Source organism: Aotus nancymaae, unplaced genomic scaffold (assembly GCF_030222135.1).
Source record: "Aotus nancymaae isolate 86718 unplaced genomic scaffold, 86718_ANA_hifiasm-v0.15.2.pri h1tg000002l, whole genome shotgun sequence".
In the NCBI taxonomy this organism is placed as follows: domain Eukaryota; kingdom Metazoa; phylum Chordata; class Mammalia; order Primates; family Aotidae; genus Aotus; species Aotus nancymaae.
Window position 1 is genome coordinate 23,784,729 of NW_026988413.1, and position 17,901 is coordinate 23,802,629.

Genomic DNA, 17,901 nt, shown 5'->3' on the forward strand with positions numbered 1-17,901 from the left:
GCCCAGGCTAGAATGCAGTTTAGTAATGGGTATTGAAAACCTCTTTTATACCAATAATTATACTTGATGTAGACAGGAAGGAATAAAGGAAGAAAATAACAAACAAGCAGCCAACCAATATGTCATTTAAACCTATGAAATGCTATGCGATTACTGAGGAGTGATTTACTTCCAATTATGTAGTCACTTTTGGAATAGGTGTGAGGTGGTAATGTATGTTTTGTGTGTTTGAAGTGAAGAGTTCTATAAATGTTTATTAAGTTTACTTGTTCCGGGTCTGAGTTCAAGCCTTGGATATCCTTCTTAATTTTCTGTCCTGTTGATCCATAAAATCATTAGCTCTTCTTGTTACATTGATCCTTTTGCCATTATGTAATGTCCTTCTTTGCCTCTTTTGCTCTTTATTGCTTTAAAGTCTACTTTATCAGAGGCGAGAATTGCATCTCCTGCTTTTTGTTTATTTGTTTATTTTTACTCTCTGGTTGGTTGATAAATCTTCCTCCTTCTCTTTGTTTTGAGTCTTTGTGTATCGTTGCATGTGAGATGGGTCTGGATGCAGCATACCAATGGGTTTTGGCTTTTTATCCAATTAGAATATATATAAGTTTAATACTGCCATTTGATGCTAGCTGGCTGTTTTGCCCATTAGTTAGTGTAAATTTTTCATTGTGTTAATGCTCTTTGCTTTTTGATGTATTTTTGGAAAGGCTGATATTGGTTGTTCCTTTATATGTATAGTGCTTCTTTCAGAAGCTCTCGTAAAGCAGGCCTGGTGGTGGTGAAGTCTCTAAGTACTTGTTTGTTCGCAAAAGATTTAATTTTTCCTTCGATTATAAAGCTTAGTTTGGCTGGATAGGAAATTCTGGGCTGAAAGTTCTTTTCTTTAAGGATGTTAAATATTGGTCCCCACTCTTTTCTGGCTTGTAGGGTTTCTGCTGAGAGATCTGCTGTAAGTCTGATAGGTTTCCCTTTATGGGTAACCTGACCTTTCTCTCTGGCTGCCCTTAGTATTTTCTCCTTCATTTCAACCCTAATAAATCTGGCAATTATGTGCCTTGGGGTTGGTCTTCTTGAAGAATATCTTTGTGGTGTTCTCTGTATTACCTGGAGTTGAATATTACCCTGCCTTGCCAGGTTGGGAAAGTTTTCCTGAATGATATCCTGAAGAGTATTTTCCAACTTGGATTCATTCTCTTCGTCACATTCAGGTACACCTATCAAACGTAAATTAGGTCTTTTCACGTAGTCCCATATTTCCTGGAGACTTTGCTCATTCCTTTTTATCCTTTTTTCTCCAATCTTGTCTTCTCATTTCATTTCACTGAGCTGGTCCTCGACTTCTGATATCCTTTCTTCTGCTTGATCAATTCGACTGTTTAAACTTGTGCATGCTTCGTGAAGTTCTTGCGTTGTGTTTTTCAGCTCCATCAATTCACTTATATTCCTCTCTAAATTGTCCATTCTTGTTAACATTTCGTCAAACCTTTTTTCAAGGTTCTTAGTTTCTTTGCATTGGGTTAGAACAAGTTCTTTTAATTCACAGAAGTTTCTTGTCACCCACCTTTTGAAACCTGCTTCTGTTATTGGAACACACTCGTTCTCCATTAAGCCTTGTTCCGTTACTGATAAGGAACTGCAATCCCCTGTAGAGGGAGAGGCATTCTGATTTTGAGTATTCTCTGCCTTTTTAGGCTGGTTTCTTCCCGTCATTATATACTTATCCCTCTGTTGTCTTTGTAATTACCGACTTTCTAACTAGGTCTCTGAGCAGACGTCCAACTTGTTGATTCCCAGCGCCGAAATCTGAGCAATCCACTGCGCCGGCCAAAACAGCGGTGTTAAGATTGATGGTGCTTTTCTGCCCGGGAATCTCCAGACTCTGCACCAAGAACTGCGGCGCTAAGGCGCGACCAAAACCGCCGCACCGGCCACAAGAGTCACCCTGGCGACCCGTGGGGCTCCTCCGCTGGGAATCTCTTGTTCCATGAGCAACAAATATTCGTCTGAAAGTGTGGCGTCCTCTCGTTCTCTGCGCTTTCACTGGGAACTACGAGCTCGAGCTGCTAGTGATCAGCCATCTTGGATCTCTCCTGATCTTTTTATTTTTTTAGTTGAGGTGGGTAAGACACACAAAGGTAGAGTCAACTGTCTTTGAATAGAAATAAGGTTTAAGCCAGAAAAAGAAGAAAAACATGTATATAAACAAAAAACACAACTGATAAACTAAACCAACTTGTAGCTAATGAAAATGCTTATTTGGGCAACGCTGTTCCCTAAGGAAAGCAAACGTATTGCCATTACTGAATCCAAAACAAATATTTCCTTGAGGACTCTGAAAATTATATGGTTCCAAAATGTTTTATCACTTTTCTCTAGGTCAGTCAGTCTCCCTTAAGGAAGCATTTTTCTAGTAAGGCAACACAACCATTATGAAAATGTTGCCGTGGTCTACCTTCGAGATGCAGTAAAGATATGAAATTAGGTTACTCCAGAGAATTGATACTCTCCTTCTTCCCACATATATGTAAGACACAGTTAAACAAACTTTTTGAGCAGTCTCAACTATTTAATAAATAAGAACACCACAAAATCTCTGTCTATGAACAAAAGAAACATGCCCTAGATTTACTTAGTTCCCAGGTCACCCACCTGCCACAGTCCTGCCCCTAAACTGCTGGAAGGCAACCTCCAGTGGTTTTAGGCCCTGCTCCCCTAGAGGGCCCCCTACCCCCAAATGTCCACCTTCAGGATCAGGGAGTTCTGGGTGGACACAAGAGGCCTCCAGATCTCCCAGTGAATGCTGAATGATTCAGACTCACCTTTAAGCAAGCAGGGAAGATATTTATCACATAGGAGCCAAGAATCTCAGATCATTTACTCACCAACTATTTCTACTTTGCTATACCTTATTTTTCCCAAGGCAGAAATTTTTATCTTTATCAGACAGGAACTAGTAGAACAATGCAGCTTAGAAAAAAAGCAAAACAAAAAACAAACATGGTATCTATCACATTATTAATTTAAACCATTTGAAAATACTGCTTTTCTTTTTTACAGGTCAAAAATTACCAAATACTGGTTATTTCCTATGGTCCAACCTAACAATTGTAGCAGCAGAAAGCTCTGACACATCTGGGACATCACAGCACTTTTTGCAGAACATTGTAGCCTTTATAGAACTCTGTGCATTTAACTGCATCAGATACACTAGAAATAATTTTACTAGAATATACCACAATATATGTATGTGACACAAATGTGCAAGCAAGTGAACCCAAAAATCCCAATTGTTAATACAGACCTAATAACATCATCCATGTACCTTTTGTCTACAGCATGACACCAGTAAACTGGTCTTCATGTAAAAATGGTAGTCAGGGGGAATAAGAGTATGGGACATGCAAGGGAAACTAAGAGGATTCATTCAAGGGTTAGGGCTATTGAGAAGGTTTCAGGGACTCTTGCGGGATCTATGGGAAAAACAATCTCTTATTCTAGCTTCACCGAGCAGACTAAGATGATGTTTCTGGCTCCCTATGGCTAAGCTTTGCCACTGCCTGAAAGCCTCGGGGTTATTGGCGGTCTGGAACTGAAGACAGACTTTCAAAGATAGCTGCATCAGGAGCAAGGCCAAGTGCCTAGAGCAAGAATACTTTTTCCCCCCAACTCCTCAGCCTATATGCTAATCAACAGTGATCAAGTCAGACAATCAAAAGTGCCCATTCTTAAATCAGCCTGATAAAACAGTATCGATCAGACCCATTCAGGTGCCCTGTCTCCCTTAGGAAACCCAATACATATAAAGCAGACTTGGTGTACTCTCACCATTAAAAAAAGGATGCTGTCTACCTCCATTCTCCCTTCATTACTGCCAGCATTACTGCATGTTTTTATTTAATAAACCTTCATCAGCTCAAATGAAGGGTTGTTATTAGTTGAGCTAACAGCAAATGATAATGCTCCAGAGAGATATCAGTGCTTGTTGGTGCATTAACAAAGAGGAGAAGGGCTGAGGTCAAGCATGTGTCAATGTAAATGAGGCAATATTAGGTACTAAGGACTTAATGCAATAGACTGCCAGGGAGATAATGGAATTTACAGGACAAGGCAAATTAGATGAAGTTATTGATAAGTGAATGAAAGGAATAGGGCCTGCAAGATAAAGTGCTGTCAAAGAAAAGGACCTTTACTTGTGAATTTCTTCTTTAAAGTATCTTCAGATCTATTTTGGAAAATAAAACTCAAAAACAGGATCAAATGTGACTTCTTCCTTCATGACAGAACTCACCCCATTACTACCATGAAATGCAGACTTGTTCTAAAAGCATACCATTTTATTAAGCTATTCTTAAGCATTCTTTGGGTTCCCTCTTTTGTTGTTGGTTTTTTTGTTTTTCCTCTTTATACATCAAGGCATTCTGCCACAAATAATTCCTATATTTTATTAAAGCAAAAGTGATATTTCTTTTTTTCCTCCTAAAGTAGGGGAAGCCAGGTCTTCTAAGATACTCTATTATACTCTCAGCCTGAGCCTCACAGAACGGCAGTATCTGAGAGATGAAAAGTAAGAGCTTTCTCTTCAAATAGGCCTTTAAAGGTTGTCAAGACTGGGGTCTCACCCTAATTTCACAGATTAAAAAAAAAGTGAGACCTATAATGATATTTTTTTCTTAAGCTTTGCATTTCTCCCAAATTACAAAAATAATACCTACTCAACCAAGAAAACCTGAAAAACACAGCAAATTATAAAAGAAAACGACTATCATACTGTCACTCATCTGATGCAGTAATATATAATATTTTAAGCTAATTCTTTCCAATCATTTTTCCATGCAAAATGTTTTCAAAAATAATTGCTTTTAAACATGCTTTTTCCATTTGGCAATACAATGGGAGCAAGTGCCTATCCCTAAACATTATATTTAGTATTTCCATGCTAGTGGATGAGTATAAGTATACAATGACTTAAAGCAATTCCCTATATTTAAGTCATTGCTATCTTTTTACTTCCATAGATCTTACTGTGATAAGTATCCTTGTATACATATTTTTAACACAAAACAGTTACAATTCTTCATTCTTTCCTTAAAATAAAATTCTAGAAGTGGATCCCAAGTGCTAAGCTATGCATAGTTGTAGGGGTTCTGAAGTATAACTCCAAATTAAGAGCCTAATTTCTTCTAAAAGACCTTGTAACAGATCTGTTCACAATTACTTTCCTGATGAGATTAAACTATACCTATACTTAACACTGTAAGAGAAAGATAATTGTAAATTGCTCATAGGAAAGCTTAGAAAAAAACCTTTTTTGTTCCTAACCTCATGGTCCCTTCAATTCCCAGTTCCCATCAGTGTTCTATAAGAGAGCATTAAAACCTAGGTTTCTACTACAAACTGCAATAGAAGAGACCACTAGGAAAGCCATTCTCTCTTAACAAGCATCCTAAAGTCACTCACCCCGTCATGTTGTTACTCTGGGACAAGAAAAAGTTACAGAACAACTCTGGCAAAGGAGGTCTCAGAGTCACTTCAGGCTCACACTTCAATCAAGACAATTTCGCCCACACTCTGCAAGAGCCCCAAATCCATTAGAAACGCTCAGCACTTACACAGCTCTTTACTAACATGAACTATTAAAATCCCACAAAGGAATGATAGAGGAATATGGCTTTTTTCATTTCAAGAGCTAGGCAACCACAAGTAATTAGTACTGGGATGAATCTCAGAGAAAATAGACTTCTTTAACAAGCTCCTCCTATCTTGTCAAGCCAAGCAAAAGCTACTGATTAGAATTCTCAGACCATCATCAAGTTGAGATTGAAGTCTCCTATCAACAACATGCGTTGTCAAATCAGCTGCAATTTACACAAATATCTAGTTCCCATCTGGCTACAGACTGGCCAATCAAAAATCTGTTCAAGAAAGGTCATATGTGAGGTTGAAACCAGAAATATGAAGGAGGATAGCAGCAAACGACTTAGGTATTCTTCTTTACTTCGAGTATTCTTTCTGTAGACTCAAGTGTGTAAACACAGTCACACTTGGTTTGTGTGATTAAAACAGGTATGCATTAGTGATGGTAACACCAGAATAGAAATGCTACTCAGTGTAAACAAGCCCAGACTCCTGCATTTTTTTTACCTGGTACTGGGAAATGACAATGGTGATACCTACACCACTTTAAATTTTTATACTGTTTTATATTTTACAAAGCACTTTTCCTGTACTATATTTCACTTTTATTCTCATAAGCATTCTATAATGTAGACAGGTAAGTATCTGTTTATCTGTTCTATAGATAAGGATACTAAAAAAACAGAGAAATAATGTGATTTATTTATCTAGGCTCAAGGAACTGGTAAGTTGTCAAATCAGACTAGAACTAAGAACTTCCTGCTTTTAAATCCGTTTTGTTTCTACTATGACACACTACACATATCCACCACTTGTCAATTAGTAAATATATTCTCTAATTTCAATCCATTAAAGCCCTCCAATAGGTCACATCAGGACCCACAGCAAAGATGCACAAATTAGAGCATCAAGATGACAGTTCTGAAGGGTGCAAGTCAGTCCAAACCTGGAGTGTCATCTCATTTAACTACTAACGTAAACCTATTTGACCAAATAATCAGACTATAAAATCAGAATAAAAGCCAAATACTCATCAGCTCTATCCCAAAACTACAATAAATCCCAATTGTTAATACAAATCTAATAACGTCATCCATGTAACTTCTGTTTACAGCATGATACCAGTAAACTGGTCTTCATGTAAAAATGGTAGTCATGGGGAATAAGACTATAGGACACGCAAGGGGAAATAAAGGAGATTCATTCAAGTATCATACTTGAATACATACTTTATTGTATGTATTTATACATACAATAAAAATACATACCTTATTGTATGCATTCATTCATACAATGAAGTATGGCAACAAAGCAACTTCAAACAATAAACTTCTACATAAATGTGAATATCACCCCATGTGATGTGTGCCTTACATAAATACTTGTTTTCCAACTACTTACAGCTCACTAAATGAAGACAAGGACAATAAGAAGTGCTAATTCCACAGAACAAGCTACACCCTAAACCAACAGTTCCAAATTTGTCTGTATATTGGCATTACCTGGAGAATGTCAATAACCGAAGTCAGTGGCCCACCCCTAGAGATTTCTATTTAACTGGTCTAGGATGTGGCCTGAGTTTAGAATTCTTGCAAGATCCCCTAATGTGCAGTGTGGGAATTACTGCACCACATCCAAGCAAGCCAAATGGAAACTGCTGAACCTTGTAGGCTTTAGTGCAATAAAACAGAATTTTCATTGGCTTTAAAATAAAAGAGGCAAATGAACAACATATAAAAAAAGCAAAATTTTTTTTTAAAAAAAGGAAAACTAATACAATAACCAGGTGCCTATCAAACACTCTGGTTTCTAAAAACCCCAGCCTTCAAAAAACAAATATAAATAAAAAGGGCCTTGAGCAGCATGAAAAAATAGCTACTACAAAGCCCTGCACTTTTACTCTGTAAGAGAAAAATAAAGGTGTCACAAAACTACTAACTTAATTATAGATATAAAAAAACAAATTACTCATTTTGTTTTCAGCTTTTCCTAAATCTTCTTGAAGGGAAGATCAGAATGAAAGGGGGTCCCGTATGTGGCTAAAAGCAGGTACAGCTGACCACCCCTATTTAAATAGCAAACTCCACCACCCCTACCCCAACCCCCAGTACTCCCAGTCTCCCTTTCTTATTGTATTTTTCTCCATAATAATTAGACTTATCATAATATGAGAGACACTATTTGTTCACCATCTGTCTCTTCCCACTAGCAAGTAACATCCTCCAAGGTTAAGGCCACCTTCACAGATACACATACCAACAACGGAAGTTATCAACAATGGCATTATCACATGTTAAAGACCCAATCATTTGTCTCTATCAAAATATGTGCCAGATTATTTCCTGATAAATTATTAGCATAGAATATTGGCCTCAGTCTTTTAAGCTGCTCTTCTACACTAGGAACAGATGGGCTTTAGTAATGGCTATTTCATTATTGATCACTGATATATTTTTATCATGTTGTGGAGAAATCCATATGGAATATTGGAACATTGTTGTACAGTCACTGAAACACTTTCAGGTTTAGTCCAATATTCCAGCTCCTGTTATCTACAGAGTTTTCACATCGATACTTTTCCCAGAGTAATGAGAAAAAACAGTTGTGAGATCTCAGAAACTTTCAAGCCAGATGAAAGGGATATATATTTTGGCCCCCTTTTTTCTTGCTTGCACATTCATCATTTCACAGTGGATGCATGATCACTCATTCCTCGTGCATAAAGAAGAGAAAATAAGATCAGTCTATTTGCTAATTACACAATTTTATTGACACAAATAGAAGCAACCTCACTGGTCCACTGGTCCTCCTATCTAAGTACTCACAGAAACAACAGCTTAACACCAACTCTTCTAACACTAAAACATTCTGATGACAAACACCTTGCAGTACTGATCTGGCTTATATCTAGTGATGATACCCAGTGGATTAACATATTTAGTTAGCTAAAAGTAAATTTTACAAGCTGATCTTGGATAGTTTACTAACAAATTACATTGCTTATCATTATACAATCAATGGGTACCCTATGAACATATTTTTAATGTAGACCAAGTAGGTTATTGATGACACAGAATCTGAAATTTGTCCATGCCAAATCCCAAAAATATAACATAGAATTGTGGGTCTTGGTGACCCATCTGTGCATGTGTTAGAGCACACTAGAATTGCTTTCTGAGAAAAATCCTATCCGCCCGCAAGAGTTCCTTTAACTTTGAAAAAGGTGGGCTGGCCTTTCATTCAGATACATGTTCATGTTGGGTCAAGAAGGAAAGGAATCAAAACTGCTTAATTCAACCCTATTTCAACTTTTACTAGCTCAAAAGAAGTCCACCTCCAAGACAGTTTTTGAGATTACAACATGAAAGCAATCATCGTATCATTTCCTATCAGTAAAATTTACCAATTTATTATAAATAACATTTCAAAAACTAATTTATACTGCATATACTTTATGTACATAGTTTAATATCTCAATCCTCTCAACAATCCTTGGAGATATATATCCTTTTTTTTTTTTTTTTTTTTTTTTGAGACAGAGTCTCACTCTGTCTCCCAGGCTGGAGTGCAGTGCAGTGACAGGATCTCAGCTCACTGCAACCTCTGCCTCTCGGGCTCAAGCAATTCTCCTGACTCAGCCTTCCAAGAGTAGCTGGGACTCTAGGTGGGTGCCACTATGCCCAACTAATTGTTTGTATTTTTAGTAGAGACGGGGTTTGACCATGTTGGCCAGGCCAGTCTCAAACTCCTGACCTCAGGTGATCTGCCTACCTCGGCTTCCCAAAGTGCTGGGATTATAGGTGTGAGGCACCACCCCTAGCCTGGAGATAGCATATTATTCTTAACTCCAACTTTTGGCAAAGATAAATTACTAACCACAAGTCACCAAGCTAGTAAGAGTCAAAGCTGGGATTCAAGGATCGACGATCTAACCCAAATGAAGACCCATGCTGACATTCACAACCCTCCATGTTATCCAATGATTACAAAGGATCTTGTTAACTAAAAATACTACAAATATACTTACTTTTATTATACAAGATCTCAGAAAACTATTCAATTAAATAGCTACCCTACTCTATTTATCCCACATATGGCCACATTTTCCCAGTGTAAGTGAAATAATTCCACTACACCATTCTCTCAGCAAAGCACTCTGGGATCCTCTGGGAAGAAGGCAGCTATATAAGTTGTTATTATAATTATCATAATAATCCTTATCTGACTACACAGCTATGGATTCTTTTTAAAAGGCATATAAATAAAGACAGACAAAATGATTAAGAGACATTCAAAATCTCTACAATCTCAGGAAGGCTTGAAAATGAAAAAATTATTTTAGTCACAAGCCTTGTGACTGTCAGCTAAAGTGCTTCAAAACTATTTGCACTGGCTTGGTTTCCACTGATTGAATGCAATTATGAATTGACTTCTATGGGATGATAAATCAGAACTTGTGTAAGTGGTTTTCAAAGCTCATCTGTGCAATTTTATTTCGATGCAGACTTCTACACAAATTTTCCCTTAAAAAAAGTTTATTAAAATATTAATTATCATGAAATACCTTCCTGGTTAGCTCATGCCACTGGGAAGAAGCTGCTATTCTTATATTAATAATTCTTCCCCAAATTAATCAGTCTTTGTACATTAGAACCAGCAGCTGGAGTGTTTTGAGTGATAATGAAACCTGTAACAAGGCATCTTCAGCCGTCTTTTCAAGACAATAAGGGAATTAAAATTTCAATTTAAATGCAGAGGTTTGAAACACGCTTCACTGGCAAAATTACTTCAATTAATGTGAGTGGAATACAAAGGATAGACTGCAGAAATATGATGCAGCAACCAGAAATTATGTCATTAATGTGCTTGCATCAACCCAGCACAATGACTGCAAAGGTCTAATTTAAACCACACATATCACAGAGCTACAGGCTACAATATTAATCAAGTCTCTGATTTCAATGTGATGGATACAGGCTTCTTATAAGATCATTTTTAGCTTTTCATAAGCCAACAGCAGCTGTTTACCTTGAAGAAAGAAACAAAAGGCCAGACCTATTTACAGACGTTCCCTGTCATGACAATTTAATTATTTTATGCAATACTCAGGTTATCATATCAAAAGAAGAAATAAATATCTCACCTACAAGCCAAGCCTATAGCTACCAGACCAGTCTGATGGTGAAGTAGGAATAGCAGGAGCTGCCAAGAGCAATAGGTCACCATAGAGTTATTTACTCTGGATTTATTAATCTATTCTGAGTAGAGATTAAATTGCTAAGCATCTGCACTTGACTTAAAATGGAAACGCAAAATCTTTTGACAAATAAATCCAAGGAAATCAGGGAGTTTTGAAAGACTAGATTGTTTTGTCTTCACTTTCTACTGATGTCTTTTAGCAAAGATTTCCATTTGGACCCTTGAGATGCCTTAAGTAGATTTTACTTCTAACAGCACATAACCATGGGGAAAGAAAATGTGATTGTTTTTTGTGTGAAGCCCAATAAAAGAGCAATTACAGAGCTTACTACTCACTTTTATATACAGAAGACCAAGTTGAAGATATCTCCTAACCTTTTAAGTGCACTTTAAATCCTGCCTCCATGAAATCTTTGTATATTGTGATATACAAATCATTGTTTATTGGGATATGCCAATTCCCCAGATCATGTCAAGTTGTAAAATGGTAATGATATGAGAAGTGGAGTTGTTGAAAGAAATAAGTCAACAAATGTAACGTATTTCAAACAGTACCAGCACATAGTAAGTACTCAATATATACTAGCTAGTGTTATCACTGTCATTCATTTAATTATTACAAAAAGGAAAGGTTAGAAACTAGAGAACCTTTCCATTAAAAAATAAATAATGAAGAGAAAGCAGAACAAAGCTCCCACAAAAGAAACACCTTTTTCTCTAGGTAGTGGTATTAAAGTCTTCCAGATAGTCACCCATTTAGCTAATGATTTTTGAACTATGACTATATGAGCTACACTATGCTAAGAACAGGATAGACAAAAATAGATAAGACAAAACCCCTCCCCTCAATGACCTACCACACAAACAAAAAGAATTACATTAAAATGAAACATACGATGTAATGGAAACATAAAGAAAAGCACCTAGCTATCTGAGTATGTGGGACATTCAGACAGTTGATGAAATTTGAGGGAAGTCTTAAAAAATAAGTCATCATTTTCCAGGCAGACAGTATTGTGAATCAGTTCAGGGAAATAAAAGGTCAATTTAAAAAGAAAAATACTTCACATCCTTATGCACCAGCAACCAATAACTAGAAACCTTAATAAATAAATAGCTACTGTTTCAAAAGACAAGAAAATGTAATACCCAGAAATAAATCTAACAAAATATATATATCTAAGGAATATATTGCTGAGCATTATTGAAGGACACAAATGAAGATTTAAATAAATGAAAGGAATACTATGTTCACAGATAAGATGACTTAACATTGCAAAGATAATTCTGTTAAATTCAATTGATTAGCTACTGAAGGTTCAAGTGATTCTCCTGCCTCAGCCTCCTGAGCTAGCTGGGATTACAGCCATGTACCACCATGCCCATCTAATTTTGGATTTTTAGCAGAGATGGGGTTTCACCATGTTGGCCAGACTGGTCTCCAACTCTTGACCTCAAGTGATCTGCCCACTTCAGCCTCCCAAAGTGCTGGGATTACAGGCATGGGCCACCATGTCCACCCACAAAAACAATTTTGAATAGCAAGATCAGAGAATCTCTTCATATCCTATCGAGATGTATTATAAAGTTATAGGAGTTAAAACAGTATGGTTTGGGTGCAGGTACAAATAATACCATTGAACAAAATAAAGAACTCAGACGGATCTATACATATGTGAAACTTGGTGGTATCTGACCAAAATAGCATTATAAATCAGTAGGAAAATGATTTGATAAACAGACTGAGCCAACCAGCTATATAGAAAAAAAGATAAAATTAGATCCTCAGTTGATACAATATAAAAATGGACTTTTGATAGGTTCAAGAAGAAAACATAGGAGATTCATTGGAATGGAAAAAAAATTCTTACATCAAAAATCACATAACAGGCTGGGTACAGTGGCTCACGCCTGTAATCCCAGCACTTTGGGAGGCCAAGGCAGGTAGACCACTTGAGGTCAGGAATTCGAGACCCAGCCTGACCTACAAAAATTAGCCAGGGATGATGGCACATACCTGTAATCCTAGGTACTTGGGAGGCTGAGGCAGGAGACTCACTTGAACCTGGGAGGCCAAGGTTGCAGTGAGCTGATATTGCACCACTGCACTCCAGCCTGGGCAATAGAATTAGACTGTCTCAAAAAAAAAAAAATCACATAACAAAAAATACTGAGAAATTGAGACTTTTTTTGCATGAAAATTTTTAATTTATTTGTAACAAAGACACCATAAACAAAGGAAAAAGATAAACCCCCAGTTGGGAGAACATATTTACAATCCATCTAACAGACAAGAAGAATGTTAGAATATATAAACAACCAAAAAGAGAAAATAGAACAAAACCTCCAGAAAATGTGTTTTACACACTCACTCTTTTGTGGACATGACTGTTCTTCCTCCCTATTCCACCCATACCCCCACACCAACCAAATAGTTTTATTGATGATTATCATACCCAACCTGGATCAATCTAGATCTTAACCCTAGATTTCTGAATTAGGGGGAAAAAATAAGATTTTCTACTGAAAAGGTGGAAAGATGTAGACACAGCCTATGCCCCGTTTTCCCTTAACACCCAACCTCCTCCCTCACACATGGTAGAGACCAGTCTTCAGTAGAAGAATGAAGAGGACATGCAGAGAAAACACACAGGTGACATTCCACGTATACTCTTGTTCCTTTGGCAGACTGGTTACATGAGTCAAACAATTATTTTTACTTAAGATAGCTAGAGGTGAATTTCTTTTTTTTTTTTTTTATTGCATTTTAGGTTTTGGGGTACATGTGAAGAATATGCAAGATTGTTGCATAGGTGCATACGTGGCAGTGTGATTTGCTGCCTTCCTCCCCTTCACCTATATGTGGCGTTTCTCCCCATGATATCTCTCCTCAACTCCCCACCCCCTGCTGTCCCTCCCCTATTTTCCCCAAACAGACCCCAGTGTATAGTGCTCCCCTCCCTGTGTCCGTGTGTTCTCACTGATCAACACCCACCTATGAGTGAGAACATGCGGTGTTTGATTTTGTGTTCTTGTGTCAGTTTGCTGAGAATGATGGTTTCCAGGTTCATCCATGTCCCTACAAAGGACGTGAACTCATCGTTTTTGATGGCTGCATAATATTCCATGGTGTATATGTGCCACATTTTCCCTGTCCAGTCTATCATCGATGGGCATTTGGGTTGGTTCCAGGTCTTTGCTATTGTAAACTGTGCTGCAATGAACATTCGTGTGTATGTGTCCTTATAGTAGAACGATTTATAATTTTTTGGATATATACCCAGTAATGGGATTGCTGGGTCAAATGGAATTTCTATTTCTAGGTCCTTGAGGAATTGCCACACTGTATTCCACAATGGTTGAACTAATTTACACTCCCACCAATAGTGTAAAAGTGTTCCTATTTCTCCACATCCTCTCCAGCATCTGTTGTCTCCAGATTTTTTAATGATCGCCATTCTAACTGGCGTGAGATGGTATCTCAATGTAGTTTTGATATGCATTTCTCTAATGACCAGTGATGATGAACATTTTTTCATATGCTTGTTGGCCTCATGTATGTCTTCTTTTGTAAAGTATCTGTTCATATCCTTCACCCAGTTTTGAATGGGCTTGTTTTGTTCTTGTAAATCTGTTTTAGTTCGTTGTAAATTCTGGATATCAGCCCTTTGTCAGATGGGTAGGCTGCAAAAATTTTTTCCCATTGTGTTGGTTGCCGATTCACTCTAATGACTGTTTCTTTTGCCGTGCAGAAGCTGTGGAGTTTGATTAGGTCCCATTTGTCTATTTTGGCTTTTGTTGCCAATGCTTTTGGTGTTTTGGTCATGAAGTCCTTGCCTATGCCTATGTCCTGAATGGTTTTGCCTAGATTTTCTTCTAGGGTTTTTATGGTGCTAGGTCTTATGTTTAAGTCTTTAATCCATCTGGAGTTAATTTTAGTGTAAGGTGTCAGGAAGGGGTCCAGTTTCTGCTTTCTGCATATGGCTAGCCAGTTTTCCCAAGACCACTTATTAAACAGGGAATCCTTTCCCCATTGCTTGTTTTTTATCAGGTTTGTCAAAGATTGGATGGTTGTAGATATGTTGTGTTGCCTCCGAGGCCTCTGTTCTGTTCCATTGGTCTATATCTCTGTTTTGGTACCAGTACCATGCTGTTTTGATTACTGTAGCCTTGTAGTATAGTTTGATGTCTGGTAGTGTGATGCCTCCCGCTTTGTTCTTTTTGCTTAGAATTGACTTGTCTATGCGGGCTCTCTTTTGGTTCCATATGAAGTTTAAGGTGGTTTTTTCCAGTTCTGTGAAGAAGGTAATTGGTAGCTTGATGAGGATAGCGTTGAATCTGTAAATTACTCTGGGCAGTATGGCCATTTTCACAATATTGATTCTTCCTAACCATGAACATGGAATGTTTCTCCATCTGTTTGTGTCCTCTCTGATTCTGTAGAGCAGTGGTTTGTAGTTCTCCTTGAAGAGGTCCTTTACGTTCCTTGTTAGTTGTATTCCTGGTATTTTATTCTCTTTGTAGCAATTGTGAATGGCAGTTCGTTCTTGATTTGGCTCTCTTTAAGTCTGTTATTGGTGTATAGGAATGCTTGTGATTTTTGCACATTGATTTTGTATCCTTTACCCCATCGTCTCAGCCCAAAATCTCCTGAAACTGATAAGCAACTTCAGTAGAGGTGAATTTCTGTAACTTAAAATCAAGAATTTCAAGTATTCAATGAGTCTTGAAGAAAAAATGTCAGAAAAAAAGGGACAGTACTCATTATTGATTAGCCATTCAGTAAATAAATTAGCCGTTAAGTATAAAGACCATAACACGAAAATTTGAAATCCTAAAACGAACATAATTAACACAGAAATAAATTCTAACAACCTATTTTAGTCTGTGGCACTTACTTAAAAACAAACCCACTCCAAAAAATCGTGATTCAAATAGATGTATATTTGCTACATAAATATATACGTGCTTATCTATTCTGATTGCTGAATCTCGATAATTTAGTACAAGTATGCATTCATAATGCATCAATCAACACTAAAGGTGAAAAGTAATTTTTTTCTATCAGACACCCTATAGTCATTATTATTAAAGAAGATGCCACTTTTAAAAAGATGCTGAAAATAGCCAATTCTTTTGTCACTCCCAAGAGCCAATCTTTTTTTGTTGTTGTTTTTTGGGGTTTTGAGACAGGGTCTTGCTCTATCACCCAGGTTAGAGTACAGTGACACGATCATGACTCACTGCAGCCTCGAACTCCCAGCCAAGGACCAACTATTATTAATCATCTTCCACTGTGGAAATTGACCATTCAGTCTTATCACATAACCAGGTTTTAATATCTGATAAAATATCATGGCACTTCTCACTCCTTGGTTACCAAATTTCCTTAAAAAGCTTGTTAGGAAGGACTTTTAGCAACATTCTTCTTGGAAGTCTGAATGAATTAGAACTACTTAGAGCATTTAATCTGTGTCTCTACCAATTCCCCTCAGTGTTTTTTTCCAGTGTTAAAGCCAATCTAATTTGGTGAAACAAAGATAAAGGGCTTTCACCTACTGTGGGGAAGAAAAAGACAACAATTCAAATACAGCCCATCTGCTGCTGACAGCTCCTGTAGTCCTCAGCCAACTCTGAATGAGATGGAAGTGGGATTGGGTAGCTAGAAGGGAAGGGAGAAAGAGCAGCCCTCTCTAAGACCCACAGGCCCTGGAAAGTTAGGTTTATTAGGGAGCAAACTCTGTATTTCTATTTTTTTATTCATCTTCTTGACACTCAGCCACATGAACCACCAATTGCATCCTTCTGGGAACTTTTAGCAATTCAGAAAGTAGCATGCACAATGAACTAAGATAGAGGCTAAAGGCTAGATTGTGGAGTACTGTTGCTCAATAAAGTTTCTTCCAGTATTAGTTTCCCAAAACTTCATTTCTTATCAATTTCAAGGAAAAGAACAAAGCCCTAATGTAAAATTTCCTTCAAAAAATTTGTGGAACACTAGTATATAAATCTTCAGAAGTTCTGTCTCATGTAGATTTCATTCTTTAAAATTGGATTCATTAACAATCTTCCTCTGAAGCTAAAAAACACTTCTCATTACCATTCTAACCTGATTTAAGTACTAGTTTCTTACTATTATATTTCTTGCCATTGTTACAAAGGCAGATAATACATAAATAATAATCACCTACCACTTCAAACATGAGAATTAGAAAGAGAACCAGCCAGGCTTCACCTGCAAGGGCTCATGAATCCCAAGAGGACAGTTTGTAATGTGCTGTACGCATTACAGGACTCAGAGAGAACAAAAGAGAGTGCTTTTACATCTTAACAAAAATGACCCTTACCAGCATGTCAGTAGCACTGAGATAGTGCTTGCTGGCCATGCACTGTTCCAGCTTTTGAGGCACTTGCTTGATATTCTCAATTTCATCCAGCAAGTTCAGGACGTGCTTATGCTCAATTCCTTCAATCCAGAGTTTCCGAAGCTCATCCCGTTTGCAGTGCAGCAGCATCTTGCATGAAAGCAGGTTCTCTTTTACCTGCAATAAAACAGATTCAGTCTTTGGTCAGTCCAAAGTCTTGCCAGTCTAAACCTATAAACTAGTTAGTAGTCTTCACTGGTACTACTGCATGTAGCAGTTCTTAATTCCCACTGCCACTTACTCTCCTTAGTCTGCCTCCAATATTCTAATCCTGGTTCTAACATTGACTCACTTGGGCACATCTCCACCTTTCTCTGTTTATAATTTCTCTCCCATGAAATGAGAAAACTACTCCCAACCTACCTTTGAGTGAATCTTGAAAAAACTACTAAAGAGAAAGCACTCTGAAAATATGAAGTACCACATAAATATTAATACATCTAAAAGGGGAATGATCAATGTGAGAGTCCATGCTATTATACCTTCCCCAATTCTCTTGCAAATTTCCTATCCAGCTGATAGTCACTTGGTTCATGCTTCTAGCTCTATAACTCCAGCTAAAGTTTAAAACCAAGAAACTGGATGCTCAACAACTGACTAAAATAAAAATAACCCCATCTTCCAAAAGAGAGTAGGCACAACC

At 37.4% G+C, this 17,901-nt stretch overlaps 1 protein-coding gene across 2 annotated transcripts in view; it reads right to left on the reverse strand.

Moving 5' to 3' along the window:
- Nucleotides 1-17,901, reverse strand: part of EXOC4 (exocyst complex component 4) — an 819,820-nt gene that overhangs the window by 771,120 nt on the left and 30,799 nt on the right. For both annotated transcript variants that reach the window (XM_012473980.2, XM_012473981.3), the window contains exon 3: nucleotides 17,181-17,375. In XM_012473980.2, coding sequence (XP_012329403.1) covers nucleotides 17,181-17,375 — 195 coding nt within the window. The remainder of the gene's footprint in view (nucleotides 1-17,180; nucleotides 17,376-17,901) is intronic.